We start from the raw sequence: 21,368 nt of genomic DNA, 5'->3' as shown, positions 1-21,368 counted from the left end.
CCCTCTAGAATAGAAGGCAATGAAAAAGCAGATAATCCAGCAAATTCAGCTAAAGAATGGCCAAACAAAACAATGATAGTACTATACATTGATTTCAGACCAATTATTATTAAAACTAGTGAGGACGAATGGGCCCAGATATGAAGTCAAACCAATAAACTGCAGAAAATAAAACCGAATCCACAAATATGGAAATCAAGCTTCAGAAAAAGTTGCAGAGAAGTAGTAATGCTTGCCAGACTATGAATTGGCCATACTCACTTCACGCATTATCATCTATAGGCTAATGAAAATCCCTCTCTCTGTTTTCAATGTCAAGTTCAGCTTACAGTAAAGCACATCCTTTTTGGTTTTTTGAAGAAATTCCAGATTCCTTTGCTTCAAGAGTTTATGCAATAATCAGAATCCATTACCCTTCAACAGATATTAGACAACTCTGCAAATCTAGATGAACTGTTTAATTTTATTTGGCAAATCAATTTGACAAACATCTGAAAAAAATGTATTTATATTTAAAAAAAAAACCCTGGAAAGACACATCTTGGCCTTTGCCCTTGTCTTAAAACCCTTAAACAAATAACAACAACTTCCTCATAGCAGCACAACAGCAGGCCTTGAACAAACCATCCTGGACATACAGTGAATAGTCAGATGCAGAATAATTAGCAATAGTATTCATCATAGAGTCCAAGAATAAGAATTGAACTATATCATCAAAATGAGACCAAAATATACATTTAAGGAACAAGTGGTGAAGGTTCTGCAGAAGAAAAATATCTGGAAAGGAGGACTTAATCACAAAGGTAATAGCTCTGTGATCACTAGAGCAAATGACAGATTTAACAAACAAATTAACAGTCAGGTTGGTTGAGAGTAACAAGGTGGTGAGAGAGTAAGAATTCTTCAATAAGTCTGCCATTATTGTCAGAAGAAGCAGAAAACCAGAGTAGAGACTTTGCATTGATATCTGCCATGCAGAACCAACAGTAGCAATAACAGTATCAAGGTATTAAAGATAAACAGTGATATCGGAAGTAGGTGGTGGGCAGTATAAAGAAACTAAAAAATAAGAAATGCTAGAAGTTGAAACACGAATACAGACATCCATCATTGATCCTTGAGGTTTTCACAGACATTCTCTCAGATATGCCAGATAAGCTCTACTTGCTATCTAGGAGTCTAAAACGCTGATGAAACTGATATTTGGGTGACATTCAAGTCAAGTGGACCCAATTTCGGTCAAGTCCTGACAGTCTGTGACAGCCAAATCCTCTGATTGTACCTTCATGATGGTGGGACTGTTAGTAATCCTGGGTATAACCTCCATGAACAAGCACGCTGTGTGTGTGTGTGACCACCTAGGTGTGAACCAATGTAAGCAGGGGTCGAGGTGTGGCGTCCACACCACATGGAGGAATGCCACTCCTCTGTGTTACAAGGCAGTACTAGGTGGTAGATGACTCTCATCAACCGGTGCAATACCACCACTTTGCTTATTGGAGGCTTGAAGTGGTGGAATCCAGGTTTATTCTCCAGAGCTAAGTTCTGGTCAACCCTTCCCCATCTCTTCCATCATGCAGTATGACTGATGACTTTTGAGGTTATGATGAACATCATGACGAGATCCAATCTTCCTTACATTTCGAGGGTACAGCTCTAAAACGGTGTTCACAGGCCAGCTGCTAGTTAGTACACCGGACCGAACCTATTGGTAACTCTTTAAGGAGGCTTCCGTATCAGCTAGTGTATAATCTTGCTACCTCTACTCTGCCAGATAGTGACTGGAGGGAGTCCAAGTAGTGTGCATACGGGGGGCATTGTCGAGGCCACGTTATGTCAAGGATCTGGGTATATTCTTACCATGTGTATGCCATATCCAAAAATTTCATTACTTCATACAGCATGTCCCCCCACTTTTTTTTAATACTGAATACACCATGAAAAGTCAAACTAATAGAGTAAGCTTATTTGTGAAAAGATCTAAACCTCCAAACACTTCCTAGTTCATTTCACAAATATACGTGGTCTCAGGTCTAATCTCAGCGATGTCCATTTCCACTTGCAGTCTGCCAAACCCCATGTACTTTTTCTGACAGAATCTCAGTTATCGGTTGATTCAACTACTGCTCATCTCAGTTACCCAAATTATTCGCTGTATGGTTCCTTTTGCCTCAAAGGTGGTACTTGTGTATATGTCCATTCCGATATTCCCTGTCAAAGACTTGGTAATTTAGAATCCCCTCTTTTCAATCTTCTCTAGCTTAAAATCTCTTTACCTCATTATGTCAAATTCAATGTTCATAACTCCAGCTGGCTTCTGTTTTCTGATCACATCGACCCAGCTGGCCGAGATGCTGAGGCTTTTGCAATTACTAATGATTTTGCACAGATTGTTCATTTATCTACAAGAATACCAGACAATCCTAACCATACAGCCAACACGCTTGATCTTTTTCTCACAAACAACCCTTCTAAGTACATGGTCGAAGTGAGTGGTCCTTTAGGCACCTCATAGGAACTTCTCCAATGGCTATTCCCAACCTCATATTGTTTGGCATTACAAGAATGCAAAATGGGATGACCTGTGAGATTTCTTTTCTTCATTTCCTTGGTCAGATTCCTGTTTCAAAACTTCTGATTTAAACATTTGCTGAGATCGTGTCAGTGAAATTATTCTTGTAGGAATGGAATTCTTTATTCCACACTCCACTTTAAAATCTCATCCTTTATCTAAACCTTGGTTTTCTAATAAATGTGCTAAGGGTGTTCAAGAGAAGAACGTTGCATATCGTAATTGGCTTGTTTCCTATTCTTCAATTTCATTTTCTGCCTACACCAAAGCTCGCAACAATTGTAAAGCAGTTATTAATCAGTCCAAACTAGATTTTGAACAGGCTAAGAATAGAAAACTTGCTTCTTGCCCTACTGGTAGCCAAGCATTCTAGTCTCTTGCCAAAGCTATTGGCCACAACTTTTTCCCATCTCTGCACCCACCTCTGTCAAAACCAGATGGTTCTGTTGTCACTTCAGCCAAGGATAAAGCTGACCTTCTAGCATCCCATTTTCTTCCAACTCATGTATTAATGATCTTAGTAAAATATCTCCCACCATTCCCAACACGCTCCATTCAATGTCTCTATGGTCTTCTGCCAAAAGGATGTCAGAAGGATTTTGACGAATCTTGATGCTAAGAAAGCTCCAGGTCCTGATGGTATTTCTCCACTTGTTCTCAAAACCTGTGCTCCCGAATTTACTCCTGTTCTTTGCTGCCTTTTTTCACTTTCTTATTCCATAGGCATTTTTCCTTCTGCTTGGAAATTTGCTCATATCGAGCCAGTCCCTAAAAAGGGTGACAAATCCCTCCCATCCAATTACCGTCTCATTGCAATTACTTCTACTGTTTCTAAAGTAATGGAGAAATCAATTAACCGCCAACTCTTAAACTACCTAGAAGCCTTCCATCTGATTAATGATCACCAGTATGGATTCTGTCAGTGTCGATCCACTGGTGATATTCTGGCTTACGTTACCCATTTTTGGACAAATTCAATGGAAAAGTTTTGTGAAACACAAGCAGTTGCCTCATAGGCTTTCGATCATGTTTGGCATAAAGGTCTTATAAAAGCTTTCATCTTATGGTTTGCCAACTGTTTTTTATAATTGGTAATCCAGTTTTCTCTCTGATCGCTCACTGAGGGTGACTGTTGATGGCTCTCTGTCTTCTAACTCCTCCACTAATGCTGGTGTTCCCCAAGGTTCAGTTCTTTCCCCCACTCTTTTCCTCTTGTATATTAATGACTTTCTTCCATTGACTGGAAATCCTATTCATAGTTTTGCCGATGATAGCACATTGCATTCCACTTTCCATTTTGAGAAACCTTGCTTTGCTCAATCAGCTTCAACTTCTCGAATATCCGCTACCAATTCCTTAAATGCTGATCTCTCAGGTAATTCTCCAGTGGGGCTAAGACAACGTAGTTGATTTCAATCCTTCTAAAACTCAGTCTTGTCTTATATCTCGCAAAAAAAGTATTCTTCTGCTCCTATGCTTATCTTTGGTGAGACTCCAATTTCTAGGCAAAATGATATATCTCTTTTGGGGATTACCCTGACTTCTAATCTCTCTTGGCACAAGCACATTACAAATATTGCTTCCTCTGCATCTAAAAAACTTGGTTTTCTCTTTCACTCTCGGAGTTACTGTTCTTCCAAACAGCTGTTCACTCTGTACAAATCGCAAATCCGCCCTACCATGGAATATTGTTCCCACAACTGGGGTGGTGCCCCCAAAACCTCTATCAGGCTTCTAGATTCCATTCAGAAGAGGGCAGTTAGGTTAATTAATGACTCCTCTCTAATAGTCTCTCCACTCTCAGTCTCATAGACGTACTGTTTCTGCTGCATGCCTCTTCTACAGATACTTCCATGGACACTGTTTTACTGAATTGGCTTCTATAATTCCCGTTCTCTCTTTGAAAAAAGTCCGAACACGTGTTGCCACCAGCCAACATCCATTTACTGTTCAACTTCAAACTCACAGAACCAACTTTTCATCTTCGTTTTCATAGCCTACTTTCATATGTATTTCCTGAAAATTACAGACTAGAAGTTCAAGTCTAATGTCAACAAATATCTTCTTTCGTCTTCACAACTTCCAACTCAACAACGGTACTATAGATTCTAATACCACTCGTTTGGCGTTTTCATAAAAAAAAAAAAAAAAAAATGTGGTAAAATGATATATCTTTTGTGGTAACAAATGCAGAGCATTGCTCAGCATGTTCAGGCTGAATATTTGGTGAAAAAGAGCTTTTTTAATGGCATTTCTCTGAAAACGAGTTCTTTAATGGCATTTTCCTGATTTGATTTAGTAGTCACTGTTTTAGATTGGGTAGTTTCACTTTTGCCACTCGCCTTTACTGCTTGATAACAGGTCAGTGTGTTCATGGTCTTCTAATTATTTTTCTCTTCAGTAATCACTTTGTTTCGATTTGAGTACTTGATTCTCAATATTTATATCAATTAGCCTCTGTTCAAGTGTAGACCAACAGTTAACTGTCTGTAGTCTTATTGCAGAAGTTATTCTGTTACTCGGCTTGTGCATGAGTTCTAACTAAAGTTTGACTTTTTTTTGCCTGTTTTACAGGGTCAGTAATGGTGATCAGTTTGTCAAGTTTCTTTTCCTCTTTAGTTTTCTGAAGTTCACCTTCTAAAATTTCTTTGTTCTATCTTTGATTTCTCCTTTTTCTAGGATTCTTTATACTAAAGGGGCCTGGAGGACAGTTGTCTAGGTATTTATTTTTGTCTTCATTGGGGTTCTCTTTCTGAGTATTCTGACTTCTATCTCAGGGAGGTCTTCCAAGTCATTTTCAATGTCTATGTTTTTAGTAATTTTTCAGTCATTATATTTGATCTTTATTCACTTTTTGGGTGATATTGTGGTTCTAGTTGCTCTAGATCAGCGATTCCCAACCTTTTTGACCCGCTGAGCCCTTTTTAGAATCAATTTCTGTTTGTGCAATTCTTTTTAGAATCAATTTCTGTTTCCCCTTTGTGCCGGAGCCCACTATGCCGGTGCTCCACTCTGCCTCATCGTCTCTCCATCTCGTATTACAACAATTTTTAAGCTAATGGCAGCAAAATGACTGAACGTCGTCTGCTAGAGAATGTGCAAAATTCAACTTTTTTATTCAGAATGTGATTTCTAGTTTTTTAATTTATGTTTCTAATTCTTTAATTTCATTCAATTTTTTCTTTTCTTTTCCTGGAGTGGCCGCGGAGCCCCTGGGAAAGTGTACACAGAGCCCTTAGGGCTCTACGGAGCACAGGTTGGGAACAACTGCTCTAGATAATCTAGTGATATATTTTTTGCTTCATACACAGCATGGATTTGTTAAGGGGAAGTCTTGCCTGACCTATTTGATTGGATACTATGATGTGGTTGCAAAGGAATTGGTTGCAAAAAAATGATTTTGATATCATATACTTGTTTGGATTTTACACATGAAAACTACTGTACAAGTTGAGGCAGTATGGTATTAAGGGCAAGTTGCAACAATGAAGTAAGGATGGTTGAATGGGAGTAGACAGAGTGGTAATCAGTGGACACTGCTGTTCATGGATTAATATTATTAGTGGAGTTCCCGACGGGGTCATGCTGGGCTCGTTGTTTTCTGTATTTATCAATATCATTGATAAATACAGAAATTGGTAGGGATGTTATTGTTATTGACAGTAAGGACGGTATGCTACGGCAACAGGATCTAGAAAAGTTGAGCACATAGGCTGAGAAGTGAAGTGGCAAATGAAGTTTAACATTGTCATATGCAAAGTACCGCAAAGTAGATAGTAACCCCAGAGTAACATACCAACTGTGCTTTACTACACTCAGGGTAGTGGAGAAGGAAAAAGACCTGGGGGCAATTGTGCAGTCAGATATGAAGTTTTCTGAGTAGTGATACAGGTTGCAAGAGTAGCTCATGGAGTCTTGTCAGTGATATATTTTGCTAATTTTGCTAGCAGGGATAAGGAAGTGATTATACCCTTGTATAAGGCAATGGTCAGCCACACCTTGAGTACTGTATACAGGTCTGGAGGCCTCATTTTAGGAAAGATGTTGAGCTACTAGAACGAGTACAGAGAAGGGCAACGAGATTAGTGATTGGAACAAAGGGTTGCTGTTACCAAGATAGGCTTCATTTCTGCAAATTGCAGCATCTGGAGACTACCCACCTGTGAGGTGATCTGATTGAGGCGTAAGCACGCTGAATTCTGATGGGATTCTTCCGCTTGCTCAGATTAAGAACCTAAAGGGGAATAAATTGAAATTGAGGAAAGACAGCTGTAGAAATAGATGTGTTGAAATTTACTTTTAGCCAGCAGGTGGTTAATTGCTGACAAACTTCCATTTGTCGTTGTGGAAGTTGATAGCTTAAATAATTCAAGGAGGAACTGGAAAACTGGAAAAACTTTTAGAGGGAATGGTTGTGTGAATTTTTTTTTGGCTAATGCTACATTAGCTCATACGCTTGTTTTCTTGCATCACATGCCACTATTACCTGATTATGAGAAGGGACTTGTTCTAGCACCAAAATATTATATTGCAGTGTAACACAGATGTCATGGCCATGACACTAATGATAATGCTTACTGATGTCATGGTAGTTTTGAAAGTTCTTATAGCATGCTTCAGTTTTCTTATAAAAGATGCAAGTTGCAATGCATTTTTATAATGCTAGAAAATTGCAATCTTATTGGATTTATTCCAAAAATACCACTTGGTAGCGGCCCCGGGTGCCAAGCGAATCTTGAGGCCAAGCGATCTTCCCTGCGAATTCTATTGCGATTATATTAGAGAGATAAGCTTTTCACTTTGAGTTCACACGTTTTTTCTTTCGTTATTCAAATATATTATAAAAGTTCTCTTTCTTAAAGTATAAGGAAGAAGTTTCAGAAAGGAAAGTAACCTTTCTTAATTTTTCTGTGTACTAACCTTCTATTTTACTCGCTTGGTCACTTGGTGGCACTACTCCTGCCTCCCCGTGGCGGGGCTGGACCTGGGTGAAAAGACATCACCCAGGACTAAAAGGAGTTGAAAATGGACCAAAAAACTAATAACACAAGATTGGAGAAAGTTAACTCCAATAAATGTGACGACTTACAGCTCAACATGTCTCAGGCTAAGAGAATGAAAATAAACAGCTCTCAGCCTACTGTCCCTTTTTTTTTTTGGTGATACATTCGTTATCATCACAACCTGTTGGGAAATTATCCCCTTTCTTAGTTCAGAAGACTATAGAGTCCATGGTTGGATCACCAAAAATGATAAAACGATTACAATCAGGTGATCTCTTAGTAGAAACCTCATTAAGTCATCAATCGGAAAAATTGCTACAAATGAAAACTTTTGCAGGACTACCAGTTGAAATTACCCCACATAATTCCCTGAATACATCGAAAGGTGTTATTACCGAATGGGACCTTTTGACTGTTTCAGAGGAAGAACTACTGAGTGAGCTAACAGAACAACAAGTGATACATGTTAGAAGGATAATGATGAAGAAAGACGGAATTCTCATTCCAACCCGATCAGTAATTCTCACATTTAACAATCCTTCTCTTCCCCATTCAGTTAAAGCAGGATATCTAAATTGCAAAATCCAACCATATATACCAAATCCAATAAGGTGTTACAACTGTCAGCGATACAGACACTCTCAGGCGACATGTCGCAGTGATCCCATCTGTCCACTCTGTGGATCAAAAGACCACAATCAAGCAAACTGCACATCCGCTACACCACTCTGTCCCAATTGTCACGAAAATCATCCTGCTTTTTCGAAGACATGCGAAATGTGGGTACTGGGAAAGCAAATTCAAAAATACAAAGTAGAAAATAAAGTGTCTTATCCGGAAGCAAGAAAACAGATACTTGCAACCAAACCTTCACGTTCCTATGCTTCAGCAGTGAAACGACAGCAAACTATAGCCACTCAAACTTAAGTAGTAATACCTCTAAATCAAATTATAGACTGGAGTAAACTAATATTGATGACAAAAACAGTTTCACAAGAAACATCCAGCGGTAAAGAGCAGGATACTTCCATGCCTGTAAAGCAGAAATCAGAAGTAACATCTTCAAAAACAAAGCAAACATCATCTAGTAAACCGTGTGAACAGAAACAAACAAACATAGACCAAATGGACACTGATGAACAGAGAGAGAATATACTAGAACTACACCCTGCAGAAGATATTGATACACCTCGTCCTAATTTTCCGAAGAAAGATAGACCCAAATATGATAAACGGAAAAACTCAAAAGCGCAGTCAGATTCAGCAAATCGTCCCGAGACCTAAATAATGCAACATATTATTATACAATGGAACTGTCATGGTTTACGTGGAAAATTGGATGAAATAAAAGATATTATTCAGCAGTATAAACCGGCCTGCATTTGCCTTCAGGAGACCCATCTAACACCTCAATCTTCACCCACATTTCAAAATTATACACTTTTCCGGAGAAACAGGAGTGATAACAGAACTGCCAAAGGAGGAGTGGCAATTTTGGTGAATACTCATACCAGCTAAGCAAACAACATTAAGAACCAACTTAGAAGCAGTAGCAGTAAGAATAGCCATCGGAATTTCTATCACAATCTCGTCCATTTATCTTCCACCAAATATTCCTCTCTCCAGATCGGAATTAAACGATCTTACTGTGCAGCTCCAACCTCCCTACTGCCTTATGGGAGATATGAATGCCCATCATCATTTGTGGGGATCTACTCACACAGACAGTAGAGGTAACATAATCGAAACTTTCATAGATGATCAACAACTGAATTTACTGAATACCGGATCCCACACTTATATCAGTTTGTCTACAGGTATCACCTCTGCAATAGACTTAACAATATGTTCTCCATCAATTTATCCTAGTATAGAATGGTTCGTGTTGAATGATCCTTACAACAGTGATCATTTTCCGATAGTATGTTCCATACAGACACAATCAACTCTTACAGAAGGAACCAGAACAGTATGGAATTTTAAAAAAGCAAATTGGAGTAAATATATGCAATTAATCAAACTGGATAAGCAATTAATAGAAACCCTGCCAATAGATGATTCTGTCTTATATATCAACGATCAACTGCTAGAAGCTTCCAAAGCTACAATACCTCAAATAAGTAAGGCAAGGCAGGCAAGGTACAACTCTTGGTGGAATGCAGAATGTGCAAGAGCAAAAACAAAACAAAATCGTGCATGGAATAGATTCCGTCAATATCCAACTACTGCCAATTTAATTGCATATAAAAAAGCCAAAGCTGAATCAAGGAGAATTCGGAAAAAAACAAAGAAAAAGTCTTGGATCGTGTTCGCTTCCTCACTTACTAGGAACTCGAATCCTGGTTTGGTGTGGAAAAAAATTCGGATTTTAAATGGAAGATATCCAATCACACAATCTCCCATCTTCCATTGGAAAGGGCAGGACGTTTTTCAAAAAGACCAGATATCAGAAATTTTGGCTGACTCTTTCGCTTCCATATCAGCAGTTACAAGCTACAGCACTGACTTTGAAAAATATAAAGAACAAGCTGAACGGAGTAAATTGAATTTCTCTACCAAGATATCTCATTCCTATAATCTACCATTTCTAAAAGAGGAATTACTTACAACCATTACAAAATTACCAAATAGCGCACCAGGTCCCGATGGCATTTATTATACTATGATACAACACCTAAACTCTGATTGTCTGGAAATCCTGCTAGCACTATATAATAGAATTTTTCTGAACAACCTGCATCCATCCATATGGCGGCATGCAATTGTCCTTGCATTTCCCAAGCCCGGAAAAGATCCTTCCTATACATATAATTATCGCCCGATTTCACTGACCAGCTGCTTAGGAAAAATCCTTGAACGAATGGTGCATAATAGACTTACGTGGTTGCTGGAAAAAGAGAATGTTTTATCACCCCACCAATTTGGATTTAGGAAAAATAGATCAACACTTGACCTACACGTCAAAGTGGAAACAAATATTAGAAAATCATTTATAAGAAAGCAGCATATGGTGATGGTAAATCTAGATCTTGAAAAAGCCTTTGACACAACATGGAGATTCGGAATTCTACGAGATCTATTTCAATTAGGATACAGAGGACAACTTCCACAATTTATAGAAAAATTTCTTGCCGACAGAACATTTCAGGTACGATACAAAGGCTGTTTATCTACAATCTATATACAACAGGAAGGGGTTCCCCAGGGCTCAGTATTAAGTGCAACCCTGTTTGCACTGCGGGTGAACAATATCACAAAGGTTATACCCCCATCATTGCAAATATATATGTATGCAGATGATCTTTCCATTTCATTTCAATCACAAAGCATGAACACAATTGAACGACAGCTGCAATTATCCATAAACAAAATAGAAGTATGGACTCAAAATAATGGCTATAGAATATCTGAGAAAAAATCAGTTGTTATACACTTCTGTAAAATGCGTGGTCTTCATCCTGAACCGGTCTTATACTTAAATAAAATTGCTCTACCTGTTGTTCAAAATTTCTCCTTTTTGGGCTTAACAATAGATAGAAAACTAAACTTTCAGGAACATATACTAAGACTTCGAACTAGTTGCCCCTTAAAACTTAACATCTTGCGCACAGTATCTTCAATGGCCTGGGGAGCCGACAGGTCCACATTATTACTATTATATAAAACTTTGATTAGATCTCGTTTAGACTATGGATCTCCTGCATATGCTTCAGCAAGAAGGAGCATCTTACGTCGCCTAGATACCATTCACCATAATGCTCTCCGCATAGCTCTAGGAGCATTTAGAACTTCACCAATCTACAGCCTGTATGCAGATGCTTCGGAACCCCCGCTGCATCTTCGACGAGATTATCTACTGTGCATGTATGCGGCAAAAATATACAGTCAGCCATCACATCCAAATTAGTCCATTATTCACAATCCACCATGGATGAGTAATTATGATCACAAGCCAAATGAAAATAAACCAGTAGGACTGCGGCTCAGACACTTAGCTCAAGTTTGGGAAATACATTTCCAGCACATTTCTGCAGTAGATATAAACTCAGAACCTCCTTGGATTCCGACTGTGCCTTTATCCATATCACATCTTACAAACAGGAATAAAAAAGAGATCTCTCCAATTGTTATACAGAAGCTTCATGCACTGCACAGTTTTGAAAATAGAAACAGTCATCAGATTTACACAGATGGTTCAAAATCGAACAACTCAGTAGGTGCCGCAGTAGTTTTACCGGAATATATTATATCTGTCTCCTTGCCTCATGTTTGCAGTATTTTCACAGCAGAATTATATGCTATTAAACTAGCACTGGATGATATTACCCAGCATCAACTTCTACCTGCTCTAATCTATACTGACTCCCTTAGTGCAGTAGCAGCTTTACAGAACAGCAAACATTCCTCAAATTCCTTGATTTAGCATATCAAAAAACAACTTGGAGTTTTTCATAAAGCAAGAAAACAAGTGTCTATCTGTTGGATTCCCAGCCATGCTGGAATTCTAGGAAATAATCATGCAGACCAAGCCGCAAAAAATCCAGATCTTAATATACAAGATAACTTTCAGTTTGTACAATTTACAGATTATAGGGATGTATTTTGTACCAAATATACTTCCATCTGGAAACAACTTTGGAGGGACCAATCGTGCAATAAACTTCGCAGAATAAAAAAAATCTATCTTTGTGGAATTCTAGCTCACGTACAAAAGACAGGAGGAAGTTATATTAACAAGACTGCGCATTGGACATACCTTCCTTACTCACAAACATTTACTTTTAAGAGAAGATCCACCGCTCTGCTCTGTCTGTCAGATACAACTTACAGTAAGGCATATCCTGATTGCTTGTCCATCATATTCAGCCGTTCGAGCCACATCCTTCCAATCATTAGCAAACTTGCAAGCTCCTCTAACCCTCTCTCATGTACTTGGTGACAAAGCAAACCTAAGTGAGCTCTTTATATATATTAAACATCTAGGAATAATAAATGCACTCTGATATATCCATCCTAAATCATTAAAATGAACGTAATGACGCTGACAGACACATATTGGCCACAGTTGCCCCTGTGTCGTAAAACTTTCATACCAACAACAACAACAACCACTTGGTAGCATTTTGATTTCAGGAATTGTTTTTCATTTTTATTTCAGATGCATTGATGTGCTAACAAAATAATATCCGTATCACTTGGTTGCTTGTCTATATGTGTTTTGAATAAGCGTGGCTTAATTTAGCATTAGCATTAGTAGAGGTATATGATGCAAGAAAGCAAGCTTATGCAGCATCAGCCAAAAAAAAAAAAAAAAAAAAGCCCCCACTCCCATTTCACCCCTCCATTTGTTCCAAATACCTGTCAAGCTCAGCCTTAAATTTATTTAGGCTATCAACTTCCACAACAAAAGATGGACATCTGTTCCACGAACCAACTACCTGCTGGCTAAAGGCAAACTTCCGCACATCTATCCTACAACTGTCTTTCCTCAATTTGAATTTATGCCCTCTCAAGTGATTACAGTAAACCTCCGCGAATAGTGGGGGTTACGTTCCTGAGAAATGCCGCGAATACCGAAAACGCGAATACTGAGTTATGGCTCCAATAGTAATAAAGGGGTTCCGTTCCAAAGTATGAAATATATAAGAAAAACTAGTCTAAAATTTTGTCTGTGTATGTATGTATGTATTATATGTACCTTCATAATATGACTACGTACATTGACAGTACCTAGTGAAATGCAAGCATAAGGCATCGAAATAAAAATAAGAAACAATTTAATATTAAATGTAATATTTATTAGAAATTTGAAACAAATCTTTCAAACCAGCGTCTTTGCTAGCTAAAAAACGTATCCCGTCAGTGCTATCACCTGTTTCGCTAAAGTGTTGATAAAGGAGTTTTGCCTTTTCACGAATGATGAGTGAACTTAAAGGAATTTTATTTTGAGTTCGGTCTCCTATCCACAGATTTAAAGCCTTTTCCATTTTTTCTAATTTAACATCATGAGTTACAGAGCAAATTTTTGAAGAAATTAGCACGTTTTCACGGACACTACGGCGGATTTTTCCTTCCGATTTTTTTGATTGATCGTACCGTTGACTCATTAATTTTATAATGTTTTGCCACTGAGGAGACACTTTCACCATTAGAAATTTTATCTAATAACTCAATTTTATTCGCTAATGTCACCTTCTTTGATATTTTCACATTTCCCTTGTTATTCGTAGCCATATTTTCGTACGGGTTAGAAAGAACTTGTCCACAATAAAGTCACTTTCTTCCATTAACACACTCGAAAAAGTCTGTTTTACACTGCAAAAGGGTAGATTTATCACTTTTGTAAGCATATCAATTTATGAATTTATTCAATTTTTAAGCATATAAATTAAAAGCAAGCGACGAAACCTTCCATTACAAGCGCATAACACATACTGAACAAGGATTAGCGAGAAACATCCACGCTCGCGATTTTGTCACTCCTCTCCCCCCCACCCACTGAGCGCTGTTTTGACTGGGAAAGATAATTTTAGCCCACGCCCATGTTTTTTTTATGGTGGAAAATGTTCACGGCGCTTTAAAATTCACATTTTTTTAGATTTAATTTTATATTAAATCAGCGACCGCGAATATGCGAAACCGCGAATAGTGGGGGTTTACTGTATTCTGAGCAAGAGGAAGAATCCCATCAGCACTGAGCATGCTCGAACCATTCAGGGCTTTATACACCTCAATCAGATCACCTTGCAGGTACCTAGTCTCCAGACACTGTAATCTGCAAAACTTAAGCCTTTCTTCGTAAGAGCAACCCTTTATTCCATTCACAAATCTTGTTGCCCTTCTCTGTACTCGTTCCAATGAGTATTTGGATTACCTTGTCATTTTCAATTTTTTATCAGTCACCGTTCAACATTATTAAAAATATCAGCTTGTGCATTTCTATTTTAAAAGTTAATAATCAGTACTTTTTTGAATATACTATGCAGTGTTAGCCATAACTCATTATATGTGTAAATTTTTAGTGCTCTATTTTGATATATATGTAATTTCTTGACAGGGGCTGCACCCTTCATAACTGTAGCTACTTGTCAACTGGTTCTTTAGGAGACTATGAAAATATAGGTACCTGTGATCATGAGGATAGTGCATGCAAAACAAGTTCCCCTCAACAACTAGGAGTTCATCAACAGAAAGCAATACTAAGGTAATAGACTAGTTTCTGAAATCTAATGTTGCATGAAATTTCAGAATGAATGTGTGGAAAGTTGACACATAAATCCTCTTGCACTTAAATGTTATTTCAGTTGTGATTTTTTTTGCTTAATTGTAATTCACAGGATGTTATCTCATTAATAATGTAGTGCATTTTGAAGTATCAGCATGTTTGTTTAGGTATAAAATTTATGCTAAAACTTGCTTGCTAAATATTTTTCTTGTAGTATAAGAGTCATTAGTTTATAAATTTTATCATTTAGAAAACTGCAAGTTTGTTTACTTTGCGTAATGGTAATCATTCCTTGTTGATAATATCCTAGTATTCCAGCATTTTGTTAAACAACACTGTTCCTGTTACTTATGATCACTACTGCTTACTGAATAACTTCTGCTTAACCCAAGCCTGCATGTGTGTATGTGCAAAAGAGAGAGCAATAGTTATACAACTGGAAATAGATATATGAAATAGATAAGATGTTCTTGTTCTTATTCAAACAGTTGTTTTAAAAAATAATTAGTAATATGTAACCTGGTAAATGGTAGCAATGTTTACCAGCACCAGAGTTCACAAGTTTATCATAAAATGAAATCCATACAATATAGTGAAATGGAATGTGAGCACAATACATAAACCAGGAATTCTTGGAGGAGGCAAAGCATGAAATGAGGAGAATGAAGATAAGGGAAATTAGAGATATAAGGGAAAAGAAAGGTAAATGGTATCGGTGTAAGATTGGCTGAGAAATACAGAAGGTGGGTAATGAGTTCTGTACATCAGAGTGAAAGAGTGTTGATAGTAAAAAGTAAAAACAGATCCAGTAAATGCAGTTGTTGTTCAGTTATGTATGCCAACAAAAGAACCACCTAGATGATGAGATAGAATCACTCTATGATGAAATAGAAATGCTTCTAACTTCATTAGAATCAAAGGTAATATATGCTCAGTAACACTGCACTGTATTGAAATAGAAAAAGGTTTCTGGAATCATGAAAGTACACATTGTTTTTCTGAGATAACTGTCTCCTTTCCAGCACATGCTTTTGAGTTGCTGTATTTGTGAAGTGAAAAGCTGAATGATAAATTACAGAATACATTTTAAAAATGTATCACGGAACAAAGAAGGATTTCAGCTACACTTTGTCAGGAACTGTAAGGCAACAGCATCTGAAACAACCAGTAGGCACAATATTTTCATAATCTCTAAACCTGTCAGATGGCTGGAATTAAAAGATTTGGTCTATGAAAATCACAAAAAAATGACATATTCACCCATTGAAGGGTAAATACTTCATTTTTTTGTGTTTTTACCGATTACTTCCTTCTCTTTCAGTGCACCACAGTGCAGTATTTAGATTGTAATCCTTGTATATTTGTTTACCTCAAATTATAACTAATTATTGTGTGTGATTTAATGTTATCAGTTGAGGGAGAGAAGATAAGGTAGTTGGAAAACATGGATTGGGAAGAAAGAATGAGAGGAAATGACTAGATGCTTGTGAATGTATCAGACTGATTATATAAATAACAGACATATGTTAGAAACTAAATAAAGCAATTCAAAGTTTCCCAGAAGCACTTATCAACAGTGATCATAATTTACTAATGGCTAAAACTGAACTGAAATTCAGAAGAAGAAAGAACAACTCAAATATATGGAACTGTTAAAAACTCAAAACACCGACAAATATTGACGTATGTCTAAGAAGAAAAAAAAAAGATAAATGTAGAAAAGAGAAGGAAAATGGATCCTAAAAAAGATAAAACAGTAGAAGATTAAGAAATGAGAGAGAGAGAGAGAGAGAGAGAGAGAGAGAGAGAGAGAGAGAGAGACTGATAGGACATTACAAGTATAGTTATGAACAATATACTTGTTAATTACAAGGGACATTCAAAGCGTTTTGTCAAACACATGCTCTAGATTTAGATTTAGGTACGAAGGCACAAATAGGCATTACAAAATTTAAACCATATGAATTATTCTGTTTGTTTTTGTCAGGTGTGATTCTGAAGACTGCTGAAAATCAAGCCAAAAATGAAAAAAAATTGAGCAGCTAGTGGTTATAAAATTCCTAACGAAAGAAAGCACAGAATTATCTGAAATTGTTCAATGTTTGAGGACTGTATGTTGTGAATCTACTCCATCAAAGAATAAAATTGGAGGTAGTTTATTGAATTTAAACATGACCATGAGAGCATCGAAGATGACCCTAGCACTGGGCATAGTGTAGTGTTGTAGCTTAAGTGGCACTTGGGGGGGACAGTCTCCTCAACTTTGCATTCATAGCTTTTGGGATTCAATAGAACTCTGTAAAGTCAAGATAGTGTGGTTTATGTAGTGTGGTGCTGGGTTATGTTAGTCTGTTGTTCCTCTGGCCTCTTAGATTCTAAGCCTTGAGGAACCCATGTTGCCCGTCCAATACTGTGAGGAGGTGGGCTGGGTGCAAAAGGATCACGTGTGTGTGTGAGGTAAACCCTGGAGTCACCAAGGACTTGCCAGGAAGGGGGAAAGGAAACGTTTTTACTATTTAATGATATGGGGATGCTCATTTCCAATAAAATTTTCACTTTGGGACAAAATGTGAAAAGAAAGAGGGTGGATGTTAGGAGGGCTTTCCACCAGGAAATAGAAGAGGTAACCCACCTTCCGTTAGGCAAAGGTTTGAAAGGGGGGAAGGTGTAGGATTTTAGAGGGAGAAAAGGTGTCTTATGGGAGGAGGGAAATTGGTTTGACTTCGTGGTTTTTGTCAATTCTTGACATCCTGCACTGGATGTCAAGAATTAGTATTCTTGACATCCAGTTTAATCAGTATCAGCATCCCACGCCCTACTGCCTGAGAATAAGAATCAGCATGGCATTGGCAAAAGCAGTCAGGGCTTCCCAGGAGTTGCCCTGAACTGCAGTCTCAAGTTGAGGGGGGAGGCCTCCTGTCTCTCACACACACACACACACACACACACACACACACACACACACACACACACACACACACACACACACACACACACACACACACACACACACACACCTCAATCACATGCCATTCTCACCAAATCTTTCACTCCATCTTTCAGATTTTTCATTACAGCACACTTAAAATGGAACAGCACAGTCACTTTTGCCCCCTCAGGCTAAGGCCACTCACTCTAAGTGGATGTACACACAGGATGGAGGGGGCTCCAACCAGTTCAGGACCATCCACATATGAGATTCACAGGTGTGTGCTTGCCCAGCAGTTAATTTTGCCTCTATCATTGGGGAAGAAGATCATGGCTACATATATTTTTTAAGCAGGGTGGTACAGTAAAGGTATCTTATTACATATGGGGACAGTCCTGTGCTCACAATCTCGCATCACATTCACCCACACGTGTTCTCACACACATTCATGCAGCTCTAGGCCCATATATGAATAATAGTGAGTCAGGCAGATAGCACAGTATTTCAAAATCTTGTAACACATGTTAATTTAATACTCTGATGCATACACACTCTCACAGTCACAGCCATGCACACACATTTTCTCAGCACCATGCACACATATTCTTTCTCAACCATACATTGCCTTGCACAGATGCATTCATCCAGTCATACATAAGATGCCAGTTCACACACAAAGGGAAAGCAGACCACAGGGGCATAGTAAGACGAGGATATCCCATAGTATTTACATCACCTTTTGCCCAACGTTTGCCAACCCTAACATACAGATGGCCACAGCACCATGGATACAATCAGGTTTTTTAAAAATTAATTAAAAAATTTTTTTTAACAGTCCACATTTCAATCACTTGGCAATCTCCATGGTTCACAAATGTGGTTGAATCAGTCTTACCCCAATTACACATTCTAGCCTGTAGTAGGATTTTTTTTTATTGTTTATTTATTTATTTTTTTTTTTAACATATTTTCAGTGGTGCAGATGAATTTATTAACATTTAAGGGACATTCTCTTGCACTTCACCCTTCACCTTTTTTTTTTTTTACAGCACTCTGAAATTGGAGCAGCATAATCAATGTTTTCCTCCCAGTCTAAGGCCACTCACTCTCAGTGGATGCACACACTGTTTGCACAGGATGGAGGGGGTTCCAACTTGTGCCAGGACTATCCACATACGAGATTGACAGGTGGTGCGCACACTTTCCCAGTAGTTAATTTTGCCTCCACCGGTGGAGTAGAAGGCCATGGCTGTATATGTTTTTTAGACATGTTGGCACAGTAAGGGTATCTTATTACACACAGGGACAGTCTTTTTGATAGCCACGCAGTCCTGTACTCATAATCCCTTACCCACTGGTGAGCTATAGTGGGCTCGCGAGAACCCATTGTTATTTTTTTGAAAATTGTTGAGATGATCATTTACTTTACAAATGAAATCCTGAATGCAATTATTGAGTATCCAGAGCTGAAACTACGGTGGGGGCGAGCAGGGCCCCATTCCCAGCATTTTCATGGCACAATCGATTGGCCATGCATTTTAAAATTGCTTAATTTTTTATTTAATTACAGTCAACCTCTGTTTAACAAACTTTTTTATAGCGAATTTTTTTGATTCCTTTTGGTAATTACATTTAAAATAGATTCCATTGAATGAAGAAAATTTCCATGTAACGAACGGATTAGGAGAGACAACTTTGTATGCATTGTTCTCACTTATGGCCTTTAGGCAATTAGGTAGTTAGAAAGTGTGAATTAAGGGTGAAAGGTATTACCGTTTCACAATGTTAGTGGTGTCCGTAAAACCTATGCATTCACATACCGAGAAGTCGCGCTAGTCAATATGTTTTCCATAGCCAGTCAGAGGATTAAGAAGATTCTCGACACAGATTATAGCCTCTGGTCAATGTATTTTGTAGTTCCCCTTTCCTCCGACAAACGGGCATATGTTTTTCGGAGAAGTGAGTTATCCATGCCTTTCAGTAAATTTCTCCTGTCTGTTTACGTGGTCACAGTAGCTGAATATCTATGTGATTCCGACATTTTGCACTGTATTCAAAGAACTAGTGAGAGTAGCAACATAGAGGGAGGAGAATTGAGGCAACTAAGATATTATATAAACTTTGCGAAGATGAAATGTTGGCAGATTTTGAAACTTTGTCGAGCCTTTCACTGTGTAGAAAATGTTTTAAAATATAATGGCATACAGGCAATAATTAAAAAAAAAAACTGTATCACCAATCTCCAAAAAAACTAGCGTGAATTAAGGATGATTGCTAAAGAAACTATAAAGAGTGTGTTCGGGCCACGATGAGCAGCTTTTAGCTTGCAGACGGTAATTATGGGTTGGACGAATAATCCCGCTTTGTGCAAACATTTTGAATCAGAAGTTAAATATTCCGGATTATTAAATTGACTTTTAAATTTGGAATTTCTTACCCATTTAGCACTAATGATCGGCATCCTGCAGGAGCTCTCTTACCTTTCAGAAGCTTTACTGAATCACAATGGTACAAGCATATAAATTAATTATTCGAACTATCAATGCTATTGCTAATTTGAAAAATTCTGAAAAAAATTATGAAGCTAAAATTGAGAGCATGTTGAAGTGGAAAGAATTTGAAGCAATCAAAATCGAAAGTAAAAAAATTGCCTCGTGACAAGTTATTAAATGCACTGTTTTATCCTTAAATGATAAGTTATTAATGCAACAGGGCGATTTTAAATTAAATAAAGAAAATAACGATACCATTGAAAGAAATTTTAAACATGTGCTACCCGAAATCGTGGAATGTGAAAGAACTTTTGTCTCTGTGGCAAGATGGTGAAAACTGAATAAGAAATTTAAGTTTTCTGATAAAATATGAAATAAAAATTAATGATTTTAGAGATTTTGTCGAAAGACAGTTTATCTTTAAAATTGAGTGAAATTACCTTTTCAATTAAGAAAGCTAGAAAATATCTTTGAAATCATTGCGATTATCAGTGCTGAAGATGAGCGAGCTTTCAGCGTAATGAATAATATTGAGTGAATGAATGAATAATGTTGACAATTAAACATGTTGCAAATTATGACATCTAAATGGAAAACCATTGCTTCAATTTGATCCGGATCGTTATGTCAAATCATTCTTCTGTAATCATCGCTCAGCTATTGAGCAAAGCAAATGATCAACAAATATTAATAAAGAAGTAAATTCTATATGGCAATTTTTAGAATAAATATTTCTTGAATATTTGTGAAATAAATTTTTTTTTCATATAATCTGTGACTTTTGTGTACTTCTTCTAGAAAGTTTGTTTTTTACGTAATATTTGGTTTTATATTGTGGAATGTTTTGTGATAGTTTTTATGTTATTTGTGATATGGGAAATATTTCATGTTATTTTTTATTCGCAATATTAAAATTTTATCATGAAAAAAATGTATCCATTATATTTCCCTAGTTAAAAAAAAAAATGACTAAAAATGTTGCGCGTGTGCTGAGCACACACAGCAGATGGTTTATGCGAAATATTCTTCGCGTTTCTTTTAGGTATTTTGATTTGTATATATCGATTATGAAATAAAAGAGCTTTTTTATTATAAATATTTTATTGATCATTCACAGATCTTCATAATTTCTGGAAGACAAAATACA

The 21,368-nt window shown here is 37.3% G+C and overlaps 1 protein-coding gene across 8 annotated transcripts in view; it reads left to right on the top strand.

Annotated features, from left to right (window-relative positions):
* LOC150084664 (signal-induced proliferation-associated 1-like protein 2) overlaps window positions 1-21,368 on the top strand; it is a 585,655-nt gene that overhangs the window by 348,180 nt on the left and 216,107 nt on the right. For all 8 annotated transcript variants that reach the window (XM_090376537.1, XM_090376543.1, XM_090376536.1 and 5 more), the window contains one exon: window positions 14,633-14,779. In XM_090376537.1, the coding sequence (XP_090232663.1) occupies window positions 14,633-14,779 (147 nt within the window). The remainder of the gene's footprint in view (window positions 1-14,632; window positions 14,780-21,368) is intronic.

This window comes from Mastigoproctus giganteus, chromosome 6, assembly GCF_048544385.1.
Source record: "Mastigoproctus giganteus isolate SK-2022 chromosome 6, ASM4854438v1, whole genome shotgun sequence".
Classification (NCBI taxonomy): Eukaryota; Metazoa; Arthropoda; class Arachnida; order Uropygi; family Thelyphonidae; genus Mastigoproctus; species Mastigoproctus giganteus.
This window is presented reverse-complemented; position numbering and strand designations above follow the sequence as displayed.